General features: G+C 43.7%; 2 protein-coding genes across 11 annotated transcripts in view; one reads left to right on the plus strand and one right to left on the minus strand.

Annotated features, from left to right (window-relative positions):
- Nucleotides 1–407: 407 nt before the first annotated feature.
- Nucleotides 408–27,371, plus strand: part of C7H14orf39 (chromosome 7 C14orf39 homolog) — a 176,331-nt gene continuing 149,367 nt past the window's right edge. For 3 of the 10 annotated variants that reach the window (XR_011625826.1, XR_011625825.1, XM_071100061.1), the window contains exon 1: nucleotides 6,939–7,216. Coding sequence is in view for 4 of the 10 variants with exons in the window: in XM_071100061.1 (XP_070956162.1) it covers nucleotides 7,093–7,216 (124 nt within the window). In the remaining 6 variants the exon portion in view is untranslated. Of the gene's footprint in view, nucleotides 541–6,936; nucleotides 7,217–16,807; nucleotides 16,943–27,371 lie in introns of those variants that run through there. The other 7 variants (XM_011727557.2, XM_071100059.1, XM_071100068.1 and 4 more) reach the window with 6 other exon arrangements.
- LOC105473649 (SIX homeobox 6) lies at nucleotides 4,111–6,881 on the minus strand. The gene is made up of 2 exons (XM_011727552.2): nucleotides 5,942–6,881; nucleotides 4,111–4,835 (listed from the first exon to the last, which is right to left on the minus strand). The coding sequence occupies exons 1-2, from the start codon at nucleotides 6,511–6,513 to the stop codon at nucleotides 4,667–4,669; spliced, it is 741 nt and encodes a 246-aa protein (XP_011725854.1). The 5' UTR covers nucleotides 6,514–6,881; the 3' UTR covers nucleotides 4,111–4,666.

A 27,371-nucleotide genomic window follows, 5' to 3' on the forward strand; every position in this document is an offset into this window, starting at 1 on the left:
GGGCTCCAGTGTGCTGTCGCGAACATGCGGTCCTCGAAGCGCCCGGCTCCCTCTCCTCGCCTCGACGGCTGACCCCGGCGGACCTGCCGGGCGCGGAAAGCCCCCTTTAGGTCCTGCTCGCTGGTCTCGGACCTCTCCCCTCTTCCCGCCCCTCTTGGCGACTCGCTCGGCGCGGCCTAGGGCCGGTGGCGACAACTGCCGTTGCACCGGCGGGCCCAGGCCAGACACGCGTAGGCCCAGGCCCGACACGCGCGGCAGCCTCTCGCGCAGGCCCAGACCGCCGCGCGCGCCGCATCCCCACGCTCGAGGCTGGGCAAACCGCTGCGACTTAAGGCGCCCGAGAGTGGGCGGGCGCACGTCTCCGCAGCTGCTGGGGCGCGCGCCTGTGGGCTCATTCTCCACCTAGGTTTAAATGGAACCCCTCTCGGTCCCCCGGTTTTGAGAGGTTTCTCTCCTCGAGCCGCTGAGTCAGGAAGCCCAACAGTAGGAGTGGCTCGGGGCCTACACGTTCGCGAGTTCGCGGGGCGCTGGATGGAAAAGGTGGGTGCGCGGTGGGGCCTCTTCTTCCTCGGGGGCCCAGATCGCGACTCCGTGGTCTCCGTGGGGAGATCTGGGCCCCCGAGGAAGGACTCACCTTCCCGGGTACTGTGGGCCGAGTCTGGCCTTCTCTTTGGGAGCGGACCGTGGCTTGGAGAGCCTCCCCGAGGGGACCCACGCGCCCGCCGCTCCAGCCGCCATTTCCCAGCAGGCCTCCAGGGGGCCTCCCCGCCGCTGCCTTCCAGTCGGCGGCGCCGGGCCCGGGGGTGGCCGGACGGCGCAGGCAGGGACACGCCTCGGCGCCCGGGCCAGCGCGCGGACAATGACCCCTTCTCTCCTCGCCGCCGCCTCCTCCCCGACACCGCCCCCTCGCAGCTCACAGGCAAACCTATTAGCCATTCAGGCCGACAAAACCCCGCGGCCCCGCGCATTGTCCCGCCGAGCGCCCGGCCGCCGTCATTAGCCCTGATTACGCAGAGCCGCCTGACAGCCCCGCGGGCCGCTCCACAGACCCCCCATTCACGGCCGCCCCCGGGCCCCGCCTCACAAAAGGAGCGGAAATCGTCCGCGCTCTCGCGTCCCCGCTGAATAGAGCGAAAAGCTGCTTCTCCTTTCCTCCCGCCCCATTCACATTCTCTTTGGATACAATATTTTTTTCCTTTTTGTTAAAATTAGGGAGAGGGAACGAGGTCAAGGAAGACTTTGCTTGAGCTCTTTGCCTGTCATTTGTTTAATGTAAACAAAGAGCAAGCCCTCCCCACCCCCATCCTCTTCTCCCCTCCCTCCCAGATTTTTTATAAACAAACTGGGGAAGTGAAAGGAGGGAGTGACGGGTGGAAGCAGAGTGGGTCATTAACGTGGAGGCGAGAGGAACTGCGGCATTTGGGGAGCAGCAGGGACCGTCGCTTTTTTTGGTGAAACTGGAGTGTGGTTGAAATGTTTATTAGCCGGGAAAGAGCCTGAGCTTGGGGTAAAATCTTAACATTGGTCAGGTTTGTTGAAATATTTAATATAAAAATGCTCTTTCCAATCTGCTGGAGTAACTGCTTTTTGGGAAATTGTGACAGAAGAATTGCAGGAAAAGAAAGGAAGGAAACCCATTTTATAGAGATTTTGTCAAATTCAGAAACCTTCAACCTTGCCACTACCTGGATTTTTTTCCCCCCAAAACCCTAAAGACCAGAATGAAGCTGATATGGAAAAAGTCTTAAAAAGAAACCCTTTATATGTCCTTGGGAAGATTGGAAAGATTAAAATAAAATAAATCTCTGTGAAGATCTGGACTAATTTCCAACATGTGGTCACCAAAGAATTGGTTATTCACAGAAGCAATTAGGTGCCATCACATTTCAGATAAACATTTTAAAAAATCTTGCATGTGTCACCCCCTTCAGATTCTAAAGTGAAATTAGATAAATACATCTCCAGATTGTTGAAACAGAATAGCTACTTTAAAATGTAGGCAGCTTGTTAATTTAAGTAAATGGTAGATGTAGCTTAAAGGCTTTTGTCAAAGCAGGAATTAAAAATCCTCCATCACTGTTTGGTCTTCTCTTTTTGTTCAAGCAATAAACTGTCACTTAAAAATTATTTTGTAAAGAGAAAGCTTAGTTCCCTAGTTACCCCATTTTCTTGACACTGCAGAATGGACATTTTCTTCTGCTTTTAGGTATCATTTGAACTGGTGGCTGGAGTGGGATTTTTAGAATCTCAAATTCTTTTACATTATTCCACTAATTAGTTCTTTCCCATCCCTCTCAGACCTAGAAGCATAAACTTAAGAGAAAATTTGCCAACAAACTTCTCCAAACGCTAGTTCTGGACAGCCCAATAGTTAGGGTGGAGTGGGGCTGGGGAACAAGAGTGGGTATCCGTGGCTACTCCTTGGCAGATTAAGGACTAGGATGAGGCAAGGGAGGTACTTAGAGTGCAGAATTTAAGGAGGCACTCAATCTCAGATGCCTTGCACTTGCTGCACTTGCATAACCTTGACAGTGAGTCCCCTCCTGGCCTCCCTCTAGTCCTGGCCAGCCCCTTGTTGGCATTCTAGGAACTACCTGGGGCTCTAGGAAACAAAATTAAGTGTTGACCAAGCTCTACCATGGGAGCCTTTGAGGACTCATGGGAGGGCTTTTGCTTGCTTTTGGAAAGAACACCAGTTTTATCACGAAGACTTACCCACTCCTTCCATCTAAAGCTCTTGTGCAAGAGAGTTTTGATTTTCAATAATTCTCTGGATAAGGGCCACCACACACAATGACAACATTTATAAAGTCCAAATGAGCCAAATCTATTTAAGCGATTTAGAAACCAAAAATCAACCCTTACTCGGTCCTGGGCTTCCATTGTCTATCTTGCCGTTTGGCTGCTTTTTGTCTTCCATGACTTCACTTATTTTTGTTTGGTTTGCACTTTGGCACTTCTGCCTAAAGAAGTTAACAGGCTTCTGATCCAAAGAACATCTTCTAAGGACAGAAAGGCAAATGGAAAAGGCTGTAATTGGGGGATGGGGACAGTAAAGAGGGAAGTCAGCTCAAGTGATTTAAAGATCAATGTCAAATTTTATAATATGCAATCTGTTTCACTAGGAACAAAATTAGAGACTCTGGCTAGCATTTATTTTCTTAGTGCAAAGATGGTAGATATTTTTGTGTTGTATAGGCATGCATTTGTTCATGTGTAGGTGCACACATGCATGTGCACGAGGAAAAATTAAATGCTAAAAATATTTCATATTTTAATTGAGGCCATTACGAGGACAATGGGGCCCTTGATGACTTGTTCTATGCTTACTTCGGAGATTAGGTTTTTAAAATGCCAGTTATTTCTACAGCCTTGTTTTACCCTCAATATGTGACATGATTACATCCTTTCCCCCATCTCAGTATCCCTCTTGTTAAAAACCATTCATTTCATTAAAACCCAATTCTGCAGCAAGAAGATGTTAGTCTAATTATATACAACCTCTCCTGTCATCTTTTGTCTTATTTTAGTAATAGGTCAATCCTAAATGCAGTATATGCTCACTGTAGCATGATCATGGGTGCCTGCTGCTATTGTATGGAAGGGGGCCTCAAAGGAGGTAGAAAGCCTTTCTTGTTGCAGAGTCTGAGTCAGGATAGTTTTGCATTTTTAGAAAATAGGACTCATTTATTGAGTTCCAGAGTTTGGCTTCCTAAATTGCTCCTGAAAGCTGTTGACACTTCATATAAACAAGTGTCAAGTGGACATGCCATAATTACCTGTGCTGGGGATGCGGGGACTTGCCTTAGAGAGGACGCTCACGTGTTGCCAATTTTTAGCCTTAAATATATCATGTGTATGCATACATACATATGTGTTTGTATAGGTGCATACATATATACACATACATGTAATTTGATGTGGGAGGTGGTTATGGACCTACCATAGGTTGTTTAAAACATACACCAGGAAGCACCAAAGAAGGCAAAAGATATATAGATAAGACCTTCGGGAGACCATTTGCTCAAGGGTCCCTGCATGCCTGGTGAAGGGAATGATCTTTATAATAATAATAATACTAATAATAAAAGGAATCTGAGAGCAGCTCCCTTAATTAAGAAGGTTGCCCACTAGGTTGTTTTATTGTTTGGCTTCTCCACACAGAACCCATCAGCACCAGCCTGCATGTTTAGAAACAGCAAGTTCCCCAAGCTACAGAGAAACCTACCATGGCGGTCTCTTAAATAAGTAAATAAACAGCATATATATGTTTTGTTAAAAAAAAAACTTTAAAGCAAAAGTTATACATATATAACAGCGTCCTTTCGACGTGAAATACCCATGGGAGAATCTGGGCAGGCGCTCAGCTTGCAGTTCGGTTCCGAAGGCGACTTTGCAGCAAAATCCTTAGGACAAAGCAAAGCGAGAAGAACGTGGTGCTGGGTCAGGCCTCACCGCGGGTTCCCGTGGTCGCGGCCAAAGAGCGCCAGTGGAGCCAGGCTGGCCGCGGTGTGGGGCCGGAAATGGCAAACCCGAGCGCGCGGGTCCCTGGTCATCTGGCTTCTCTGGCGCTGGATTTGCAGGTCTCTCATCTTCTTTACCTCTTTCATTTTGTTTTTCTCGTTTTTACACTGGAATCTGCTTCTTAGCATCCTGGATGGGCAACTCAGATGTCGCACTCGCTGTCGCTGGACGTGATGGAGATGGCTGAAGTGGCCGCCTTGCTGGATAGACTGGCGGCCGGGCTGGCGGCGACGCCGAGCACCTCTGACGTGCCGTCGCCCTCCGCCCGTAGTGCCCGCCCGGAACCCTGTGACAGGACCTGCTGCTGGAGTCTACGGGGAAGAAAGGGAACACGGGTCACAGCTCGTAACACAGCCGCCCGTCGCCCGCCCCTACCACCTCCTGTGTCCCTCCAGCCCGGCGGCCAGAGGCTCTTCCGTAGACCCGAGCAGTTAAGGCGAGGATTTCCCGGCAAGGCGTTAGAGGTCGGGCAGGAGTCCGCGGCCGCCCCTCCGCGGGCCCCTACTGTTGTGCCCCACCATCATTTGCGCCCTTTCTCAGCGCCCCAGCTCCCAGGTCTTTGGTATACTGGGCTTGCAGGGTCCTCCCCATTTGTTGTCCACCTTTGGGAGATAAACAGGACTGTCAGGAAATAAACGAAGCGTGGGTGACAAGGACAAATCGGTCCCGGGGACATGGGATTCCATTTCTAATGGTGCGTCTGCCTGGGGCGTACGCCTGAGTCAGTGCTCCCGCGATCGCGTTGGATCGGGTCGGCCCGACCTAAAGGGAAAAAGGATTGTAAGAAGCATTTGGGCCTGGGGGATGAGGCTGGGCTCTTCCGCAAAATGTTTGGCTCATCGAGATCCACACTCCGGGAAATGAAAAGCCTCGGCCCATCGACTAGTTTGCTGTTTTGAGACAAGGGTGGCAGGCAGCGCATGGGAAGAGGAAAACTCGACTTCCTATTTCTCAAAAGTCCATTGAAAACTGTTTTCAAAGCATTACGGAGGGATGCACCTGGGCTTTGAAAATGATAATTAACATGAAACCGACACACTGCTAATAAGTCAGGCTTCCATTAATAGTAGGAGCCTGTTCCCAGGCTAACAAGAATTAGCTTTGGGTCTTGGGGTCTCTAATTGTAGGATTTTAATTTTTGTTTCTCTTCCCCTCTCCGTCCCAGTGAAGCCTTGGTTTGGTGACCGGGAACAGCTGCTGCAGCTGCCCGGAGGCGTGGAGAACCAGTGGGTGGGGAAGCAGAGCCGGGAAGGGAACTCCAGAAACCCAGAACGCAAGTGGTCTCTTAACCCGAGACAGACCGCGCTCCCAACTCCTGCTGAATTGGAGTCGCCAGGGACTGGGTAACGGCGCCAGAGGTGCCTCCACCCGCCTCCTCCCCGGTGCGCGCAAATCGCGGAGGCCTGTAGGTACCGACCTGTTCTTGGCTGCAGCCGCTCGGTCCCTTTGTCGGCGGTTTTTGAACCAGTTGCCCACCTGCGTGGGAGTCAGTCCGGTTGCCTGGGCGAGCTCACGCTTTTTGCTGGGGTTAGGGTATGGATCCTGCAGGTACCACTCGCGTAGCAGGTGCCGCGTGCGCTCCTTGAAGCAGTGTGTCTTCTGTTCGCCGTCCCAAATGGTGCGCGGCAGCGGGAACTTCTTCCTTACTCTGTACTTGTCCACCGGCCCCAGGGGCCTTCCACGCAACTTCTCAGCCTCCTGATAGTGTGCTTCAAGCCAGAGCGCCTGCAGCTTGGCGTGCGACTCCTTGGTGAACTTGTGGTTTTCCAGGATATGGTAGAGCTCGCGGTAGTTGCCACCGTGAAAGGCCACGATAGCTCGTGCGCGCAGCACCGACTCATTCTTGTTGAGGGCCTCGCAGGCCGCAGGGGCCACGGGCAGCGACCAAAGGAAGCGACCCAGGCGCTCCACATCGCCGCTCTCTTCCAGGGTCTCGCATACCCCGGCCACTTGCTGGGGGCTGAAATTCAAGATGGGTAGCTGGAACATCGAGGCAGCTCCGGCAGCGGCGAGGGCACTGAGCCCGGAGCGGGACACGCAGCAGATGCCCGCGGGCCTGGCTGAGTGCGCCAGGCTCTTGTCGATGAGGCGGATTGGGGCAGCGGGGACACACGACTGGTGGCGGCGGTGGCGCAACGGCCGGGAGCGGGCGGCCCTGACTGGAGGAGGTGCTGGCTCCTCGGCTCCGGGTTCGGGCTCGGCTCGGCTCAAGCACGCGGGCAGGAGAGCTGGCTCCGCTACTGGGGTGGGCGGATTGGCGGCGCGGGCGCCATGGAGACCCCTTGTCAGTCACCGGCTGGCTCTGCCAATCAAAGCTTGGACCAGCAAGCCACGACTGTTTCAGCACCTCCCCGTGCTCGACAGCGCCCGCCGTTAGTCCCTGGACTTTTCCTCAGTATTTTGCAGAACCTGGAGGTTGAAAAGACATGCGAGTGTCTAGGAGAAAAAGAGAGGCGAGTGCGGCAGCGTTCACTCTTCTTCCCTCCCCCACCCCACTCTACCCCTCCCTCCCCTTTCCCACCAAAGAAGCAGTGATGCTACAGGAATTCAGGAATTCACTTTGGGGCGATGCGTTGTCTCGGTCGAGAGGTCTCCAGAGGACAAAGAGGACTGAGCCAAACTGAAATGCTCCGAGAATTCGCAAGTTTAGTTGTAGCAAAACAGCAAACCTTGCGGTGGGAGCAGGAAGCAGGTGAGGGGAAGCGATCTTCTCATTTTTTCCCAAGTACCCATCTCTACATGCCTCCCTCTTCCCGTTTCCAGTTGCCAAAGCAGCTGAGTGGGAAGCAAATCTGGAGCAGCAGGAACAGGACCAGGGATCTGTAGAAGAGGTCAGTTTGAACTCTAGCCTTATTCCCTTCAAAGCCCACTAAAATTTTAAATGAGAACAAGGACATGTTCACGTCTGATAATGCAGATGCAGACCACGAAGTCAGACACTTTAAGAAAAGAAGGGTGGGCTCTAGGGACCTCCAAATAAAGAGGATAAATATACTTTCTCCCCCTCCCCCAGTTTAATGGGCTTGAACAAATGTGCAGTATAGCCACATCTAGAGCTGAGAAGTCATTGGTAGGTCAGGACAGCAACTTAAAAGCTTATTTCCGATATCTTTTAAAAAATATCGACTTAACTCCTTTCCTTGCAGGCTTATTTTGCCCCTACCTTGTGTTAGAACATATACCTCTCGAGCTGGGGATAACAATTCTAACCTTGGCATTTTAGCCCAAAAGCAATTCAGTAAAAATACAATACAGAAAGGAATCCACTACAATGCGGGGGCCTAGAAAGCGCTTCTTAAGCCGCTGAGCACTGACCCCTCCTGTAGTGAGGAAGGAGTGACTTGGTGTCTCTGACTTTGGGCTAGTAGAGTGAATTGGCAACTTTTATTGATTCCCAATTGGCAGTCCACATCGTACCATTTTCTGAGGCCTGGGTCAAAGAAACCATGATCTCATCCGGTCCTGTGGTAAGGGTTTGTTTAGTCTGAAAAAAATAACTGGTAGGGGGCTGTATAACAAAAACGCCAGGAAAACAGTTTTGGGGAGGTCCATCCCTAGACAGAAATGAGATGAGAATGTTCACCGCCGAACTGGACTGGGCCCGACTGTCTTTTCTTTAGTATCAAGTACAATTTGTATGCGGCTTGTACAGATCTGGTAAATCAGAAGGCAGATAGATAGCACAGATGGTTGGAGGTGTCGGGTCAGATCACGCCACGCCTGAGTGCAGGGCAAAGCTCGTTCTGACGGAAAACCCTGATATTATTTTCACAGATCTTCACAGTTCACTCTAAAAAAATAGCAGAGGGGAAGAAAAAAGCCCTGAAACCATTTACATCATTTCTGTGAGATTGCCAACCGCCTCAACGGAGAGGCTTTCTTTTCTAAGAGTTCATTTTCTTGAAATACGACAGGGCAGGGGCAAAACAAAGAGGGCGATGAAGATAATGACAAAGCATAAACCTTATTTCCCTTGGAGCGACTTTTGAATCAGCTGGCAGGACAACTTTTAAAAAGAAACATCGCGTACAAGGGCCCCGAACATGCAGGCGGAGGAGAATCCGTGGTGCAGAAAATGAGGGCCTGGGAGGGGGCCGGGCAGGGATGAAGCCGGACCCGGGAGGGCTGCGATCCCGGAGCTTCTGGCCAGGGAAGGAAACACCCCCTTGCTCCAGTTTGCAGAGGTTTATTTTCCCTCTCGGGATGGTTCCTCTGCGGGCTATTGCTCGCGAAATTGTTTGGCGCGCACCCTTAGCATGCAGACGAGGTGGTGGGGTCCTCGGAGACCTTACAGCCTGCGAGCCAAGCCGAGAGCCGACCCAGATCCCAGCGCCTAGTTGCTGAGGTGGGAGAGATTGTCCATGCCCCAGGAGACCACACGTCCCCCTCGCCCTTTTGCTGGACAGTTTGGAAGCGGTACTTTCGGGGAGAGCTGGTTTCTTACCCTTAATCTTTGTGAGCAAGTCGACAGTCTAGGGGCCCCATCCAGGAAATGGGAATATTTATCCTATGGCCCATTTCTTGGATAATAGTTCTGCAGATAATTAGATGAGGGCGCTTTGGCTTCTGAGGCTTGCGGGCAACTGGAACTAAGAGTCTGAGTTGGCCGCGCGGGAGCCGCCAGAAGGGTGCGGGCTGCCTGTGGCAGAGTCCGAGCACTGTCTGGTCGCTCGGCAGGAAGGGACTGAGAAGCGCCTGGAGATCGGGGTCTACTATCAGGAGATCCATCTTCGCCATCGCAAGGGACTTGATTTAATTTTATTAACCCAAAGGAAATAGACTGCGCCAGGGCACCTTGGAATCACTTATTTGTTCCCCGGCTTCACAAGGGGAAGGGACGAACAGGAAGAAGTATGTGAGCCGAGCCCCCTGGGAAAGAGGGAAGCTTCACGGGATTCCTTAGAAATAACCCTGTTTGGGGGAAGGCGGTGACCCTCACCCCACCCTTAAGGTGTACTTCTCCTAGGTTTGCCAGACGAAAACTGTATCTTCGGGCTGGCTTTTCTTAATTTTACGGAAGGGTGTAATTTTTTTTTTCTTTTACCAGTTTTGAGGTTTTGTGCCAGCCCTCCAGGCAACCCCTCACTTCTTATCCCACATTTCATTTTTCTTTTGCATTTGACCAGGAAATCAAGAAAGTACAGTGGCAGCACTTGGCCTTGGGCCTGTCTGGGTGGTTTTGCAACTTTCTACCGCTGGTTTGCAGCTAGTAGATTGAGACATGAGGTCTTGGACAAACTCTCGGGTCTTGCCGGGAATCCATAGACGTCTACTCAGCTTTCTCTAGAGTTGCATTTTGTGGGGCAAATATGGAGAAAAAAGGATGTAGAAGATGATGTCCAAGGGCAGGTTCTGTAGCTAACTGTTGCTGCTGGATTTAGGCAGTGTGCCCCAGGGAATTCTGAGGCTCATGCCAGAAATATCCGGAGTTCAGTGTGGGACTTCTGCACATATGGGGATCTCACTCCTCGCTCTGCCCCTACTGATTTTCCTCTCTAGAGTAGAGGACAGGTGGAATTCTTGTTACACTCTGCCGACCAGTAGCTCACATTTGCCAGAGGAGAGCAGTGCTTAGAAGTCAATACTTTCTTACCTCTGGGTTCCAATCTTATCTTTTCTTTGACTTTTCCTAAGTCAAATGTCTTTTTTAAAATGATGTGTTTTTGTTTTTTTTCCTCAGGCAATTTCACATAATGAGATGTTTTAAGAATGCAGTAATTGAGTCCGTCTGAATTCCTTGATAAAGATATTTGTGCTGCATCTGAGAGTCACAGACTGGAAGACAATGAGGTCCCCAGTCTTTTGTGTGATTTGGACTTTGGAAGAGATCTTGGTTTCCCTTTCCTGTGTCTCAAAGCCGAGTGTTGGTAGTGACAACTGGCTTTTAATTTTTATAACTCTACTTTTAAAAAAGTATAAAAATAATCTAGAAAGTTTTAAAAGGCATTTTTCAGACTTTGAAATTACAGTATTAAAAATTTACACTTTCAAACATTTATTTGGCATTCTGATTTTCAGGTATATCATATGCATAAATATAGATGTGTGTTTGTTCATGTATTTGATAGTACAGACCTTCAGATTTTGGAATGAATTCAATATTCTATTTTTAAAGTACTACTAACTATCCTAATAAACTGCCTAGGTAGATTGCTGTATTTCACGCATTCCTCCCCTGCCATTGTGCACCTTGTAACAAAGAACAGAGAAGGCGCTTTAATTGTATATTTCTGAGAACAAACACCATTTGAGCAATGTTTGTAGGTTTCCTAGTGTTGTTAAATTAACTGGCAAAAAAGTATTACAATTAAAATATTGACCTCATTTTAAGAGGTTAGTATATTTTGTTATTATTCTTCATCAGCTATTTTTAAATGACAATTTCAAGTGGTACAAAATTGTTTATATTGTTAATTGGAGGAAATTTGTATAAGTTTAAATGTGGGGCAATGCGCTACTTCACAGTGATGATTAATTAGTAGTAATGTTTTCTTTAAAAATGTTAGGCTGCCGGTTCAACTGTGTTTTGACTTCTAGCTTGCGCTTGATTCTAGGCACTTGGATAAAAATTTGTATCTAAGTCAAAGAGCATATTACAAATTATATTCCTTGTAATATAAATTGTGGTCTTAAATTCATTTTTCTGTAGTCTACTTCTTTAGGAGAAGCCTAAATGTTTACAGGGTTAACCACACTACTGCATTACTTGCTTAGAGCTACATACCAGTGGGTTCTTGCCTGAAGGATTAGTGCTAAAAAATGTAGCCAACTTGTCACTTAAAAACACTTTTTATTATTAGTAATGAAACATTTGTTGAATAAGTGAAAGAATGATTAGTTCATGGTTCTCTATTGGGACATTACTTTTTTCCCAGCAGCAGGTTATTTTTGACAATTTTCGAATCTAAGATCGAAATATCCTTCTAAAATACACATGGAAACCTTAAAATTCAATGACATGAAAGAATGTAAGTTTGTTTAATGTCCTCTGGGATGCACCAAATATTATTCACATTAAACTGTATGTGTCATACATTGTATCAACCGTTTGTATTATATGCATAGTAAATCATAATTTCCTTCTAAGTACTCTAAAGTCAAATAGAGGCATCAGCCTTCAACGAATACCTTAAATTATCTGAGTTGATCCAGCTAGTTCACAAAAAGTGCTTATTAAATATTGCATTATAAAAAAATACACACACATGACATCTTACCCTTCAAAGCAGCAATTCTCAACTGAGGGAAATTTTGTTTCCCCCCGCTTCCCCACTTCCAGGGGACATTTGTCAATATCTGGAGACAGTTTTGGTAGTCTCAATTGGCATCTAGTGGGCGCAGGCCGGAGATGCTGCTAAACATCTTATGATGAACAGAACAGTGGCCCACCAGACCCCACAATAACAAAGTCAATAACACTGCTGTTAAGAAACCTTGACCCCAAGGATCTTGCCCCAGATAATCAACAAGGCATAGACATACAAAACCTGCTAAAGTTTGGTTTATTGTGGAGTTGAAGCATTTGCAAAGGACTCAGGGCACTTTCAATTTCATCTTGGGTCTAGGCCATACTAATAAAATCTGTTCCTAAGAGCTTACTGTAATTTTGTTTTTTCTTAAAATTTATTTTAAATGATACTTAGGATAACCAAATACTTATAAAGCTTGTAAATATTTGTGGGAATGGTGAAGTTGTTTCTATCTTGTTAGGATCTATGTTCTTTGAATAATTAGTGAGACAGAGAACAGTGGTTGAAAGTTTTTATTAGTGTATCTCTATTTTATAAATGAATAAAATATGAGGACTACAGAGGTTCAATGATTACCTGTATTGCACAGCTAGTTAATGGCAGAGATAGGTTTAAAACATAGGCTCAAAATTCTATCCATTATATACCTTACTTTTCTTACCCAAGGAAAATAATTTAATTCCAATTGAGTTTGAGGGCAGTTCTGTATCACACACAAATAGTTATTAATGCCTGCTGTGTGTAAGGTCCAGTACCATTTCATGCTGTTATGACTTTCAGAGTTTGGTGCACCATAGTTCAAGGACCTCAGAGAGACTTCAACTTCTGGGTCTTGTCAGGTGGTATAACCCTTGCAAGCCCTAAAAACCCTTGAATCAAAAATGTGTCTCTGGGATTTTTGTTGTTTTTTGAGCGGGGGTGGAAACTGGTGGAGTGTGGTGGTACTGAAGACCCTTCCCTGAGTCAGCACACTGTGTACTGGCAGGAAAAATGGAACTGATTGCAGCCTGTAAGGAAAAGAGATTGGACTTGAGGTGTTGTAAAGCTTGGTTTAAGTAAAAAAAACCTCTGAACTCTTTTGTCAGGTCTTCCAAAAGAATAACAGTGATGCTCACAAGCATTTCTATAATTAACAAGCTGTCAACATTTCTATTACAACTACAGAAGTCTATTACAGACTGCAGAATTGTGATAAATGTTTCTTTAGGTCTGAAATGTTAGCCTTCATCTTCTTTTCAGCCTAAGGGCAATTTTTGAAACCAATTTTGTTTCAATCATTTTGGATCAGTTGTGTGGTAATTTTGGAAGTGCAGATGCTCTAGGCCCACCTATTGAAATAAAGATTTTTAAATGGAAACACAGAGAGGAGGCTGCTTAAGCCCCAGTGGGGACCAGCTGCAAAGCTCTGGCAGGGAATTATATGGGCAGACAGTGGGAGTAGATTTAGAAAAAATTAAGGGACAGAGAAATGAGTGCATGTTTCCTTTAACAGCAGATTTTTGTTCTCAGATCTTTCAAACTATGAAATTTTAATCTTTTTTCTGTTTTAGTGTTTTATCTGTTATTACTTTCTCTGTTATGCCTTGGTTTTGGTGAAATTAATGTAAGATTATATATCTTTACAGTAATTAAAATTGGGGGCTGAACTGATTTTTTTGAATTTTAGTTTTTTTTTTTGTTTGTTTGTTTTTTGAGACGGAGTCTTGCTCTGTAGCCCGGGCTGGAGTGCAGTGGCCGGATCTCAGCTCACTGCAAGCTCCGCCTCCCGGGTTTACGCCATTCTCCTGCCTCAGCCTCCGGAGTAGCTGGGACTACAGGCGCCCGCCACCTCGCCCGGCTAGTTTTTTGTATTTTTAGTAGAGACGGGGTTTCACGGTGTTAGCCAGGATGGTCTCGATCTCCTGACCTCGTGATCCGCCCGTCTCGGCCTCCCAAAGTGCTGGGATTACAGGCTTGAGCCACCGCGCCCGGCCTTAATTTTAGTATTTCGTTTTTATCTTTCATTTAGTTGTTTTCTTTCTATCCCTCTCATCTCTGTTTTTTTACCTTTTTATCCTTTTTGTTGTCTCTGAAAGATTTATTATTTCCCAATGGTTGTATTTCTCTGTGTTGTAATAATTCATATTTATGTTCCCTTTTCTCTTTTGTGTTTCTTCTGACTCCATGACTCCTTCCTATTCCCCATTGCTTAGGACCTCCTCACTAGACTAAGCCTTGTTAAAACTGTGAGATAGACAAAGATGAAATACTGGATTCCTGAAGGTAGATGGGAAGACGGGGAGTGGTTTTCATAGAAGAGGGAAATAGTGTCACTATAATGGTATTTTAGGGCAGTGATGCTTCTCAAACTAAACTTTATAGAAGCAGATAAAGCAGTAGAGCAAGGACTTCTAATATTTTAGGTTTAAATCATTGCAATAACCACATGATTTTGGGCCCCCGTTTCCTTATCTGATAGCATAATTCTTATCCTATGGGATAGTTGTAGGGATTAAATGAGATTATGAATGACTGTTCCTTGCACAGTGCTTGACATATAGTAAATTCTTAACAAGTGTTAGTTCCCCTCTTGTGGGCAACTACCCACTTAATATATCAATTAGGCCATATTGTCTTAGTGATGTCTCACTTTCCGTCTTGTCCTTGGTCTCATAATCTTTTGGTGCCCACCTTAGGTTTCTCGAAACTTTCCAAGCAATAGGTTATTTTGAAGTAGGCCTTCCTATTCTGTGGACCACTGCTGTTGCAATAAATTAGTCTAAAGAAGTCAATAGATAGCTCACATGAAATTCCCCAAATGCCCACTGTATTTGTTTCCTGTGGCTGCCATAAAAAATTGCCACAAACTGAGTGGCTTAAAACAGAAATTTATTCTTTCACAGTTCTGGAGGCAACAAGTTTGAATTGAGGTGTTGACAGGGCGATATCCTCTCCAGAGGCTCTAGAGGAGCCTCTTCATGCCCCTTCTAGCGTCTGGTGGCTGCTGGCATTTCTTGTTTTGTGGGTGCATCCCTCCAATCTCTGCCTCCTTCTTTGCTACTTTCTCTCCTGTGTATGGTTGTATAGATGTGAAAACTCTTTCTGCCCACATTTTATAAGGATTCATGTGATTGCTGGTTTTTTTTTTTTTTTTTTTTTTTTTTTTTTGAGACAGGGTCTCACTCTGTTGCCCAGGATGGAGTGCAGTGGCGTAATCATAGCTCACTGCAACCTCAAACTCCTGGCTCAAGCCATTCTCACACCTCAACCTTCTTAGTAGCTAGGACTACAGATGCATGGCATCACATCTGGCTAATTAATACTTTTTTTGTGTGTGTAGAGACAGGGTCTCTCTATGTTGCCTAGGCTAGCCTCAGACTCCTGGCCTCAAGTGATCCTCCTTTATCTGGCCCTAGACAGTCTATTCTTATTACACACACTCACACTTACACACACACACATGCACCCATACATGCACACACGCATTCCTCTCCATTCTTCCCTCTGCTGTAGTTCATTTGTTGCTATTTGTGCTCTTTTCTCATATATCGTCCTCATCTGGAGTGCTAGGTTTTTTTCCTACTGGAAATATCTTTTTTTTGTTCGTTTTGCTTCTTATAAAAGCAATACATGGTCATTGAAATAAAAATCCAAGCACTATGGTTATATAGAGTAAAAAATGAGTTTCTTGTAGTGCTATTGTTAGAGATAACTACTATTAGTGCTAGGTGCATATCTTTATGGACATTTATCTCTATGCACAGAAACACACATTTTTTCCCCTTTGATGGAAGTACTTCATATTATCCATAGCTTTTTCCTGATAACATTTTCTGAACATTTTTCTTGACCATAAATGTGTTATCATTTTGAAGGTTGCATTGTGTTCTACAGCACAAATACCACAACTTATTTAACCAGTCCCTATTGATGTTTAAGTTCCATTTTTTCACCATTATAACAATGAAGCAATGAACATCTTTATGTATTGTCCAGTTTTTTCCTTCACATTATTGGATGTGAAATGGATGGGTCAAAAGGTATGCACATGAAAAAATTGATATATACTTCCAAATTGCCATCCAAAAAGACTTTTTACCAATTTTTACTTCTACTCACTCTGTATAAGAGTGTCATTCCCAGCCAGGCATGGTGGCTGACACCTGTTATCCCAGCACTTTGGGAGGCTGAGGTGAGTGGATCACCTGAGGTCAGGAGTTTGAGACCAGCCTGACCGACATGGTAAAACCCCCATCTCTACTAAAAATACAAAATTATCCAGGTGTCATGGCGCATGCCTGTAACCCAGCTACTTGGGTGGCTGAGGCAGGAGAATCACTTGAACCCAAGAGGCAGAGTTGTAGTGAGCCGAGATCATGCCATTGCACTCCAGCCTGGGCAACAAGACCAAAACTCCATCTCAAGAAAAAAAAATAAAAATAAAAAAAGAGTGCTATTCCCTCCTCACACTCTGGTCATTAATCTTCTTATAAATCTCTGCCAACTTGATAGATGAAAAATGGTTTCTCATTTTTTAAAATGGGCATTTCTTTGATTATTAATGAGGTTATACATGTTCAAATATTTATGGGTCATTTATATTTATTCTTTAGAGAATTTTCCAATTATATCCCTTGTTTGGGATGTTTGTTCTTTCAAAATCATATGTAAGATCACTTCAAATATTAAGGATATATATTTTTTCTTGTCGTGTATTGCAAATATTTCTTCACAGTTTTTCACTTGCCTTTTAACTTTATGGTATTGATTGCCCTACAGGCCATCACCTATAGTTTTTACATAGTCGAATCTATCAAATCCAGTTCTGCCTTGGGGGCCATACTTAATATTGCCAACCTTGCCAGTTATAAAAATAATCTGTATTTCCTTCTCCTACTATTCTTAGATTAAAAACATTTTAAAACTGCTTAATACTTCTGGATTTATTTTGTGGTCTCATGTAAATTTGAAATCTAACAGTGTTTTTTTCTTCTTCAAATCATTTTCTGATTCTACCACCATTATTTATTGGTTGATCTATTCTTTTTCCACAGATTTGAAATGCCACCTGTATCGCATACTAAATTTATATACATAGAAGTTCTTCTGGATCTTCTATTCTGTTTCATTGATACGTGTATTTACTCCTATTGTTTCATGACTGCAGTTGAAGTACATTTTAATATCTGGTAAGGCAAGTGATTCTTCAGTAATTTTTTTTTTTTTTGAGATGGAGTTTTGCTCTTGTCGACCAGGCTGGAGTGCAATGGTGTGATCTCGGCTCACTGCAACCTCCGCCTCTTAGATTCAAGTGATTCTCCTGCCTCAGCCTCCCGAGTAGCTGGGATTACAGGCGCCCACCACCAACTCAGCTATTTTTTGTATTTTTAGTAGAGATGAGGTTTTGCCATGTTGACCAGGCTGGTCTCGAACTCCTGACCTCAGGTAATCTGCCTGCCTCGGCCTCCCAAAGTGCTAGGATTACAGATGTGAGCCACTGTGCCTGGACCTTCAGTAATATTTTTAAGAAAATTCTTTGGCTGTTCTGTGAATATTTTCTTCCAGATGAACCTTAAGATCAATTTGTCAATGTTTTTTCCACTACCTCAGAGTCCAGTGGGGGTTTTCATGGAATTGTATTACATCAGCAGACTAATTTGTGATAAATTACATCTTTGCAATGTTGAATGTTCCAGTTCAAATACATGAAATGACTGTCATTTATTCTAATGTTTTTTAAAATGTCCTTCAGTAAAAGTTTATAGTTTCCTCATGTAGGAAAAGCAGACATGACATTTGAAAATGCACCATGGATTGAGGTTATTATTGTAAAGGCATTAAGTACTATAGAAGTCCATAGATTACAAAGACGTCATTGTATTACAGAGTAGTACAATAATTAACATTTAGTATTATTTAAAATAAGTGAAAAAGTTTTTCCATTGAATTCCTTAAGTTGTAAATATAGATAATTGGAGGGGAAGGGGAGCAGGAAATGAGGTTAGAGTTTGAAAAATTATTTGGAGCAGGGCTGTGATAACTGGCCTTTCCTATATCTCCCTAATCCCATGAATGCACCCAGGCTGAAGCCTGAGAAATAGTCTTTAATGAAATTGAGTGATTAGCCTGGAAAGGTATAGACCTCTCAATGAGAAATGTTTGTGCTTAATTAGAGTTTGGAAATTATGTTAGCTCATTCAACAATTAGTAAGGAGCCAAAGAGTTTTAATGATATAGTAAAGAATATGTAGGATTATTTTGTGAAGTACAATTAGAAACTCCAGGGAAAACCAAATCTGTATAAGAAATTATAAATGAAATATGAAAAATACTAAAACATGCTTCATTATAATAAATTCATGGAAACTAAACAAAGAAAATTTAATTGACTTTGATACTTAGAAATGTGGTGCAAGTAAGTTTTCAAGTGGCATGTACAGTGACACAAAATTTCATTATCTCTACTTCTCTGCATTTATCAGGACACTATAGGTGTGGGCGATAGAAACCCAACTTAGACTACTGTAAGTCCAAAAGGAATTTTTTCTTTTTTCTTTCTTTCTTTTTCTTTCTCTTTACTTTTTTTTTTTTTTTTTTTTTTTTGAGATGGAGTTTCACTTTTGTTGCCCAGGCTGGAGTGCAGTGGTGCGAACTTGACTCACTGCAACGCAACCTCTGCCTCTTAGGTTCAAGCGATTCTCCTGCCTCAGCCTCCCAAGTAGCTGGGATTGCAAGCGCCCGCCACCATGCCCGGCTAATTTTTTTAAAAATAATTTTAGTAGAGATGGGGTTTCACCATGTTGGCTAGGCTGGTTTCGACCTCCTACCTCCAGTGATTGGCCCGCCTTGGCCTCCCAAAGTACTAGGATTACAGGTGTGAGCCACTGTGTCCCGCCCAAAGAAAATTTTTTGACTTGCCGAACTGAAAGTCTAGAGGTAGCAGATTTTTCCTCATCTGTGACTGTTTTCCTTATAAGGACAGTTCTTAGACTTTATTCTCTCAGAAGTGCTTATGAATTGAATTGGGATAATAGCCATTATGACAAACTGTTGCTATAGCCTATTTGTTTTCAGTGCCAAGGGGTGTGTGTGTGTGTGTATGGGGAACTGGGCCTGTACTCATGGAGACTACAGTATAGCAGTATAGTGGATGAGATAGGTATTTATACAATAATTACTTAAATAATAGAGAATTAAAACTGTGCTGATTGGTATGAAGGACAAGTGCATGAACTATGAGAGTTTATAACACACATTGCTGAGAGACTGTCTAAAGTTGAAGAATGAGTAGTAGGTTATTAAATAAAGAAGGATAGAACATTCCAGGCTGAGGAGCCAACAAGTACAATATCCCCGTGATGGAAAGAGCATGTTAAGAACTGAAAGAAGTTCATAAAGATGGATTGCAGAGGAAGGTAGAGTTAGTATAATATGAAGATGGAAAGATAGGTAGGGACAGGACCATAAAGGTCCCTGTAGGCCATGATAAGAATTTTGTCCTTGACTAGGACATGTGCTTTCCAGCTGAAGGGGGCTAACTTTCCCAACTCCAGTAACTTGTGCTGGAGGTCAAATAACTGCAGCTCCCCCCAGCACCCAATGCTCGCATCATGTTGTTGCACAAGCAGGTGAAACCACAGCGCATCACCTTGGAGAAGGACCAGGGTGAGCAGTCATTGCAGAGTTGACTCGGAGTTTGCAGATGCAACCTGATCGCACCAGTGGCAGGGGAGCCAGGTGCTCCAATGACCCACCTCGGAAATGGTGATAAATTGAATGAGAATGAAGCAGCGGTAAAGCAGCTTCACTGGGAAGAGACTAACAACTGAGAGATGCTGTGCAAAGTTCTTTAGCCTCTCAGTTCTTGGAACATAAGAAAAATTGTACAAAAAAATCCACCTGTCTTCGTCATGTATGACAGCGAGAGGCCAGTGCCTTGAGAAGACTTCTATGGAGCTGTACTGAGCCACCAGCCACCCAGTCCAAGCAGTAAGAATGGTCACAGGGAGAATGGTGGCAGCTAAGGGGACATAAAGGAGAAGCTGGGTGCAGAGTCTGTCATGTACTTAGAGACAGACACTGCCCTGCCACCGGCACCCCAGAACATAAACTATTTACCCAAAGGGAAAGTGGCCAACACAAATGTGACTCTTCAGGCACTATGGGGCAACAAGGTATGATGAATCAGCTTCTGTGCCTGGCACCAACAGTATCCAGTGGGTCCTTGAGCAGATCCTGTTTCTGCAGCAGCTGCAGCAGATCCAGCTTATCCAGCAGATCTGAATTCAGGTGAATATGTGAGTCTCCTGCACTCATATGGGGGGAGGGGTGTGATACTCTATAGACCTTGGGCAGCCACATGTTCCAGCAGGTTTCTGCAGCTGTGGCTTTTCTCAGCCAGAACACTGGAAGCCAAGGTCTGTCTCTGGATGTCTTGAAACAAGCCAAGCTACCTCATGCCAACATCCCTTTCACAACAAGCTCTTTGTCCCCAGGACTGATACCCTTCGTCATGAAGTGAGACACACGTGCTCCCGAATGTCATGTCTTGCCTCCTGAATACTTTGCTACCTCACATCCTGGACTCTGTGCTCTTCCAGAGTTCTTTCTATATTCTACACTGTAGTGCTAGACTTATCCAAGAAAGGGAAAAAGGAAGCCATGGAACACCTCAAGGTGGATGTCAAAGCCAAGGACAAAACCATTGTCTACAAGTACAAGGTTAATTATCATAGCAAGTTTTAAGGGACTGATAGCTCCTTGTAGATCCAACTCTGCTCCCACGCTGGAGAGACCTTTCATGTTCTCTGTCTGTGGTCATGGCTTCACCACCAAGGATAACCCAACATGTGCTTTCACAGATATTTCCAGGTAAAGGCAAACCTTCAGCTGTTTCAAGTTCCAGGACAAAATGGGAGCAGGCAGTGGCATTCCCACGCACTCTCTGTACCTGTCCCCATAGATGAATTGAGTCTCTCTTTAGGCAGCAAACTTGTTTTTGTAGCAGGGATGCCCTCCATAGGTGTACCTCAAAATCTCCCTTCGGGTACTGAGCTCAAGGACCTCATCAGTGACCTGTTTGCTTGATGACCTGCCACTCAGATCTTCTTCAGAATGTAAGGGTGGACTCACACAACCTGGGGTGGGACCAAACTATAATTCCCCAAGGATTGGTGGCCTCCAAGGGAGTGGAACCCATGAGCCAGGGTGAGAGACCCAGAAATTGCAGCAACTGATGGAGAACATTGACAAGTCCACCACCAACCCCAATGAATGTCTTATTTACCACTGAATCTTAAGCTGCTATAAATCCCTCAAAATGCATTACCATGACCACACTTGGGAGAGACTCTTCCAATGTAAGATCTATGGCCAAGCTTTTTCTACCAAAGATACAACTTGAAGATACATCTTGGGGTTCACCAGTCCAACACATCTATAAAGTTGTGCCTCATCAGTCAAAAGAAATTTACCAGTGTGGTCATGTTGTATCAACATATTAACATGCTGGAGAATCTTGGTGATTTTACTGGTCTTGAGCCAATGATGGCCAGTGAGAATGGCAATGTAAGTGCCATCTGTTATGATGATGTTGTAGAAAGCATTGATGTAGACAAAGTCAACTGCCAAGATGCTCCCAGCAGCTTCTTGAAGGTCCTTGCACCTCCCCCTAGAATCCACTTGGCATCACTTACTCTAACTACATGATGGCTTCCCAGATGTGGGTTCTGCCCATTTTAGCCTGCAGTGGTAGAGCAGCTAAAAAAATGGTCCAATGGTGAGCCAAAGTCCAGATGCCATGGAAACCATGGCCTTTCAGGCACTCTACCCAGCCAATAGCCAAGCAGAAACTATCACATCAGAGTCTCCCGATGCCAGGGCAAAGCTGAGAGCTCTGACAATAGCTGCACTGAGATGGAAGGTCGGAGCAGTCTCCCATTAATATTTATAGAAGCACATCCAACCTATGTCAGAATTGAAGTTTCTAACATATTTATGAGACCCTTGGCCATGTTCTTGGGTTGACAACTTTTTAGCAGCTCAATCATGCAGACAGGCCAGGCAACACAGCTGCACATGATGTGGGAAGAATTTCTTGTCTGCTAGTGCCTTCAGATTAATGAGCTCACACTGGAGAGAGACCTTTTGTGTGCAACATATATAGACAAGCTTTCGCCACCAAAGGCAACTTAAAAGTACACTATATGATGCACAAGGTAAACAATAACTAGACATGCCATGGAAAGAAGCTGGCTATCAAGAACACCATGGATGTTGTTTTTTTCACTGTGGATGTTAAATAGGAATGGAAAGAGTCTCAGAAATGTTTCCCAAGGAAATTCTGGCCCATTTGATGAATGTGGACCCTGTCGTGTGGAACTAGTACATCAGCACGCTCAATGGTGGCCTTGCCATGAAGAACAATGAGATCTCTGTGGTCTACAGCGCCAGTGTTGACACCCTTCCAGCATCCCTCTTTTCATTGTGAATGATGTACTATCTCTAAGATGGATAGCTCCCAATCAGGTATCAGTGCTAATGTGGAAAAACCAGGAGCTACTAACAGTGTTCCTAAACACCAGTTTCCCTCATTTCTTGGAAGAAAACAAGACTGTGGTCAACTAAACCAAATGGGAAACTGTATAGAAGGAGGAATGCAGCTGGTGAAATCTCTAGAATCTGTGCTTTCTTTTTTTCCTTTTCTTAAGAAACTCATCTCCATTTCCTGTTTTCCTTTTTCTTACTGATATGCAAATGATGTTTCCAGTTGTGTCTGCAACCTCAGGCAGTCCTACAATCACAATTGTTGCTATGCTGCTTTACAAAAAATAAAAACAAAAAATGAAAAATAAAAAAATTTGTAACAACACAAATACAGACTAGAATTTTTTTTTAATTTTGAAAGAAGTGGGCCTTGAAAGTAGCTTTGTCACTTGTGACAAAGTACACATAGAAACTTCGTACCCCTAGAGTGACTGTTTCCAAAGTCTGTCACCTATTCCAAGGTAGAACAGTTGGAGCTTATTGAACCAAGTGGAAAACATAACTGCTTAGCCTAACTGGGGGAAGGGGTACTGTATACTTACAAGGTAACTGTATTTGGATAAGTGGACAAGATCTGTCATATATTTAGGGACCTGTTTTATATGCCATCTAACCATGTACCCATCTTTTGTTTTGTTTGTTTTGTTTTGAGTGTACCTTAAAAAAACTCCAAAATACTGAGGTTGTAGAATTACAAAGTTTCTTCAACCCTAGAACCTTAACTAGGATACCCTCATATGGGCTTACTTTAGTCCTTAGGGAGTCAATGTGTGTGTTGCTGCTTATTTAAGTACAGTTTATTCGAAGCCCCAAGTGTGCCAATGCCCTTCCCATACTTCCCAGATGTCTTCATCTTCCTGAACGCTAGAAGAGGTGGGCACCTGAGTGGGGAATATTAGGTGACGTAATTCAATTTGCCAATGCCTACTCTATTGAAAATCTGGATTTTTATTCTAGAGTTGACACTCATGGAAAGGCATGTTTTCTATCACAGGTTCACGTACTAATTTAAAAAAAATTCATTAGTGAGACTGACGCCATGTAATTATGAAGATTTTTTTCCTAAGTATTTCATGGAGACTGCGAAGTTAGAACAGGCAAGTCCTGGCTGTGAAAGCTTTAATTTATCTACTTCATTTATTTTTTATTTTTATTTTTGTGATAGGGTCTTGCTCTGTCACCCAGGCTGGACTGCAGTGGCGCAGTCTTGGTTCACTGCAACTTCCGCCTCCCAGGTTCAAGCCATCCTCCTTCCTCAGCTTCTTGAGTAGCTGGGACTATACGCACATACCACCACACCCAGCTAATTTATTATTATTATTATTTTTTGTTAGAGACAAGGTTTTGCCATGTTGCCCAGGCTGGTCTTGAACTCAAGCGATCCGCTTGTGTTGGCCTCCCAAAGTGTGGGGATTACAGGCATGAGACACTGCGCTGGGCCCATAATTCATTTTCTAAAATTATTTTTGTAGCCATAGTCTCTATTTTCTTACTTTATGACTGATGAAGGATTCCCAGGCCCTGTCTTAAACCTAAGAATTGATGTATTGGTGGGAACAGCTGGATATTCAAGATATTTTTATTCTCTAAAAATTCACTTTTGTACATGTGTTAATATTGAGCAAATGATGAAACAATGCTCTAATGGTTAACAAGGAAGGGGAGAAAAAGACCATAACTTTAGGGTGGAGAAGTCTTTTCTCTTCCTGTGGCAGGTCTTTATTGAAGGCCAGAATGCTACTCCAAGTTTTGTCTCTTAGTTATTGCACCTGACTTAGGATCAAAAAAAAAAAATTAAGTTTTGCCAAGTTGTGCCTTTCCTTCTGGAATTTTAAGAGAACACAATAATAGTACCCGTTCACACTGTGAAGTGGGTATTGTTGCAGAAAACACCCAAGTGGCTTTCTCACTGTTGAGCTAGTAGTGCCTTATGAATACATGATCTGTAGAGAAACACCTGTAGTTGTACCTGCTGATGTTGTCTGTTGAAAAATAAGCTTTGAATTTTTCCAATAAAAAAGTATTTTGTCCTTATTCTTAGAATGATAGGAAGTCATTGATATGCTTTAACTTAGGGGTGTGTGTGTGTGTGTGTGTGTGAGAGAGAGAGAGAGAAAGAGAGAGAGAATATTTACATTTAAGAATTGTTCTGTCACAGGATGGATAGAGAATGGGCAAGAGGGCTAGAGTGGATATGTGGCAAAACCAGTTTGGAAGCTAGTACAATAATCCAGGTGAGAGAATGGACTTAGATGGTGGCAGCTGAAATAGAGAAAAATGGATGGAAGATATTTAAGAGGAAAAATTGGTAGGATTTATGATGGATTTGATATGGGGGATGATAGGAGAGGAAGGTTGTCAAGGTGTAGGTTTCTGGTACGCACAAATAGATTCTGGTCTCATTAATGAAAAGGATGAAGGAGGTCAGCATTAGTGGGGGAAATACATGAGCTGTGTTTCAGCTTGTGCTATGGTTTGAATGTTTGTGTCCCTCCACAATTCATGTTGAAACTTAATCCCTAATGCAATAGTATTAAGAGGCATGATGAGGGCTTAGTATTAGTGCCTATAAAAGGGCTTGAGGGAATGACTTTGTCCTCTTCACCATGTTGGGACATAGCATTTGTCCTTTCTGGAGGACAGCAACAAGACACCATTTTGGAAGCAAAGAGTGCACCCTTACCAGAGACTGAATCTGCCAGTGCCTCAGTGTTGGACTTACTGACCTCAAAAACTGTGAGCAATAAATTTCTATTATTTATGAATTACCTAGTTAGTGGTATTTTGTTATAGTGCAGGATGGACTAAGATAGCTTATCATGTCGGCAATTAGATACATGGGTCTGGAACTCAGAGGATAGGTGTCTTGAACAGTTGCTATTCTTTTTGACCACCCAGCATTTATATCCAGTTCTTATGTTTGGACAATATTTTACTCTAACAGTCTGGGAGGAAGAAGTGATTTATGTGTCATAGGATTCTTTAATGAAATATATCTACCCAAGATTTTGAATTGGAATGAGTGACACCAACAAGTGTGCCCTAGAAAGAATCCTATCTGTTAACAGGTGACAGTTAAAGTAAGATAGTGTTTGTAGGGCAGTTGTGGTAGTGCTCATGATAGTGGTGTGAGCTGCAGCCCTCAGTGCTTGGTTGTAGTGATGGTGTCTTGACTACCAAATCTATGGTATGAGTTTGGTTATTGCTTCATGCTGTATAGCACATGAGTCTGGTTCTCTAGCTGTTCTGGGGAGTATTGTATTACACAGCATCATTTAAAAATTTTTTTACTTTATTATTATTTTTTAGAGGCAGGATCTTATTCTGCTGCCTAAGCTGGAGTGCAGTGGTGTGATCATAGCTCATCACAGCCTTGAATTCCTGGGCTCAAGTGATCTTCCCACCCCAGCCTCCCAAGTAGCTAGGACTTGTTGTGCACCTATTTATTTATTTATTTATTTATTTATTTATTTATTTATACAGATGGTGTTTCTCTGTGTTTCCCAGGCTGGTCTTGAACTCCTGGGCTCAAGCAGTCCTTGTGCCGTGACCTCCCAAAGTCCTGGGATTACAACCATTAGCCACCATGCCTGATCGCAGTATTCGTCACACAAATTTTACCTTTGCTTAAATCAGCCAGAATTAGTTTCTGTTGTTTGTAATTACTGATTTGGATTGACACTAGAGGCTTGGGCTAGAGATACACATTGTGAGTCACCTGTATAGTGGTTGCATTAGAAACCATGCACATGGAGCACAGATGAAAAAAGGCCTAGGACTGAGCCTGAGATTTACAACATTTAATGGCTGAGTGGAAGGAGAGGAGGCTGAAAGAGAAGATAGAGAAAATTATGAGAGATGGGAGAAAAATCATGTAGCTACTGCAGTGTTTTAAGAAGGAAAAGTGATAAATACCATTGAACGCTGCAGAGGTCAGGTCAGGTAAGGACTGAAACATGTTCATTGGATTTAGTGTCATGAGGTCACCGTCATCATAGAACAAATTTTATGGCATAATGGCATTGGAAGGCAGATTGGAGTAAGAAAAGAGTTAGGAGGGAGACTGTGCGTTTGGACAACTGTTTAGAAAGCAGGTTGGCTGTGAGAGAAATATGAATTGATTCATAAAACCTTTAATGTTAGGGAAGATTCTCTCTCTTTCATTTTTCTGGTATAGAGTTGACCATGTTTAAAGCTGATGACAGGGATCCAATTAAATGGAAGAGATTGAATACACATGAGAAAATATTTGATATTTTAACACTTCTGAGGAGGCAAGAGGAGATGGTACTCAAGTACAGGTGGAGGAATTGGCTTTAGATACGAGGAGAGATAGCTCCACTATTGTAACAGAACAGAAGGAGGATAGAATAATGAAGATTTAAGTAGGATCATATGTTTGATAGCTGGAATTTGAAGAAGTTTTCATTCCGATGTCTTCTATATTTTCTATATACTATGTGCTGGGCATTATATTAGGGGCTTTATAGAAATTATTTTATTTAATTTTCATAACTATCCTATGATGTTGGAGTTATTACAGTTTCCACTTTATGTGTGAGGAAACGAAAGCTTGGGTTAGAAACTTGCCCAGAGTTTTGACTTAGAGTTTTGACTTAGAGTTGACTGGATGCATACAAAGAATATATCAAAGAAAAAATCAGCAAGACTTTGTGAATGACTATTTACGGGAGATGACTTTGGATTTAGATCAGGTTAAATAAAAATTGATAGAAAGCGTATAAAGATAAATATTTGGATAACTCCCTGATAATAGAGTAGGACTGGAAGTATAAGCACAGGTGTGATAATTGAAGCTATTATGGATGCATGACCCCCAAAAAGAGAAGGGTAGAGTTAAGGAAAAAAATCTTGGTAAGAGTCCATGGTGATGGTGAGGGGAAAGAAGATGATGAAATCTGAGGGGCAGATAGGAGAGGTGGGAGAACTAGAAGAGAGTAGTGTCTTGGAAGTCAGGACTGCAGAGAGTTTTAATGGAACCAAATATGGAAGAGAGTTAGAAAAAAAAGAAGGGAGGAGGATAAGACTGAGAAAAGACCGTAAGATTTGGAA

This window comes from Macaca nemestrina, chromosome 7 (genome assembly GCF_043159975.1).
Source record: "Macaca nemestrina isolate mMacNem1 chromosome 7, mMacNem.hap1, whole genome shotgun sequence".
NCBI classification, from domain to species: Eukaryota; Metazoa; Chordata; class Mammalia; order Primates; family Cercopithecidae; genus Macaca; species Macaca nemestrina.

What these genes read in the sequence shown, in the direction of transcription:
- LOC105473649 (XM_011727552.2), bottom strand. Translation starts at nt 6,513, where the DNA reads ATGTTCCAGCTACCCATCTTGAATTTCAGCCCCCAGCAAGTGGCCGGG. An exon ending in GCGGCTGCAGCCAAGAACAG is followed by an intron (nt 4,836 to 5,941) that starts GTCGGTACCTAC and finishes TCTTCCCCGTAG; the next exon opens with ACTCCAGCAGCAGGTCCTGT.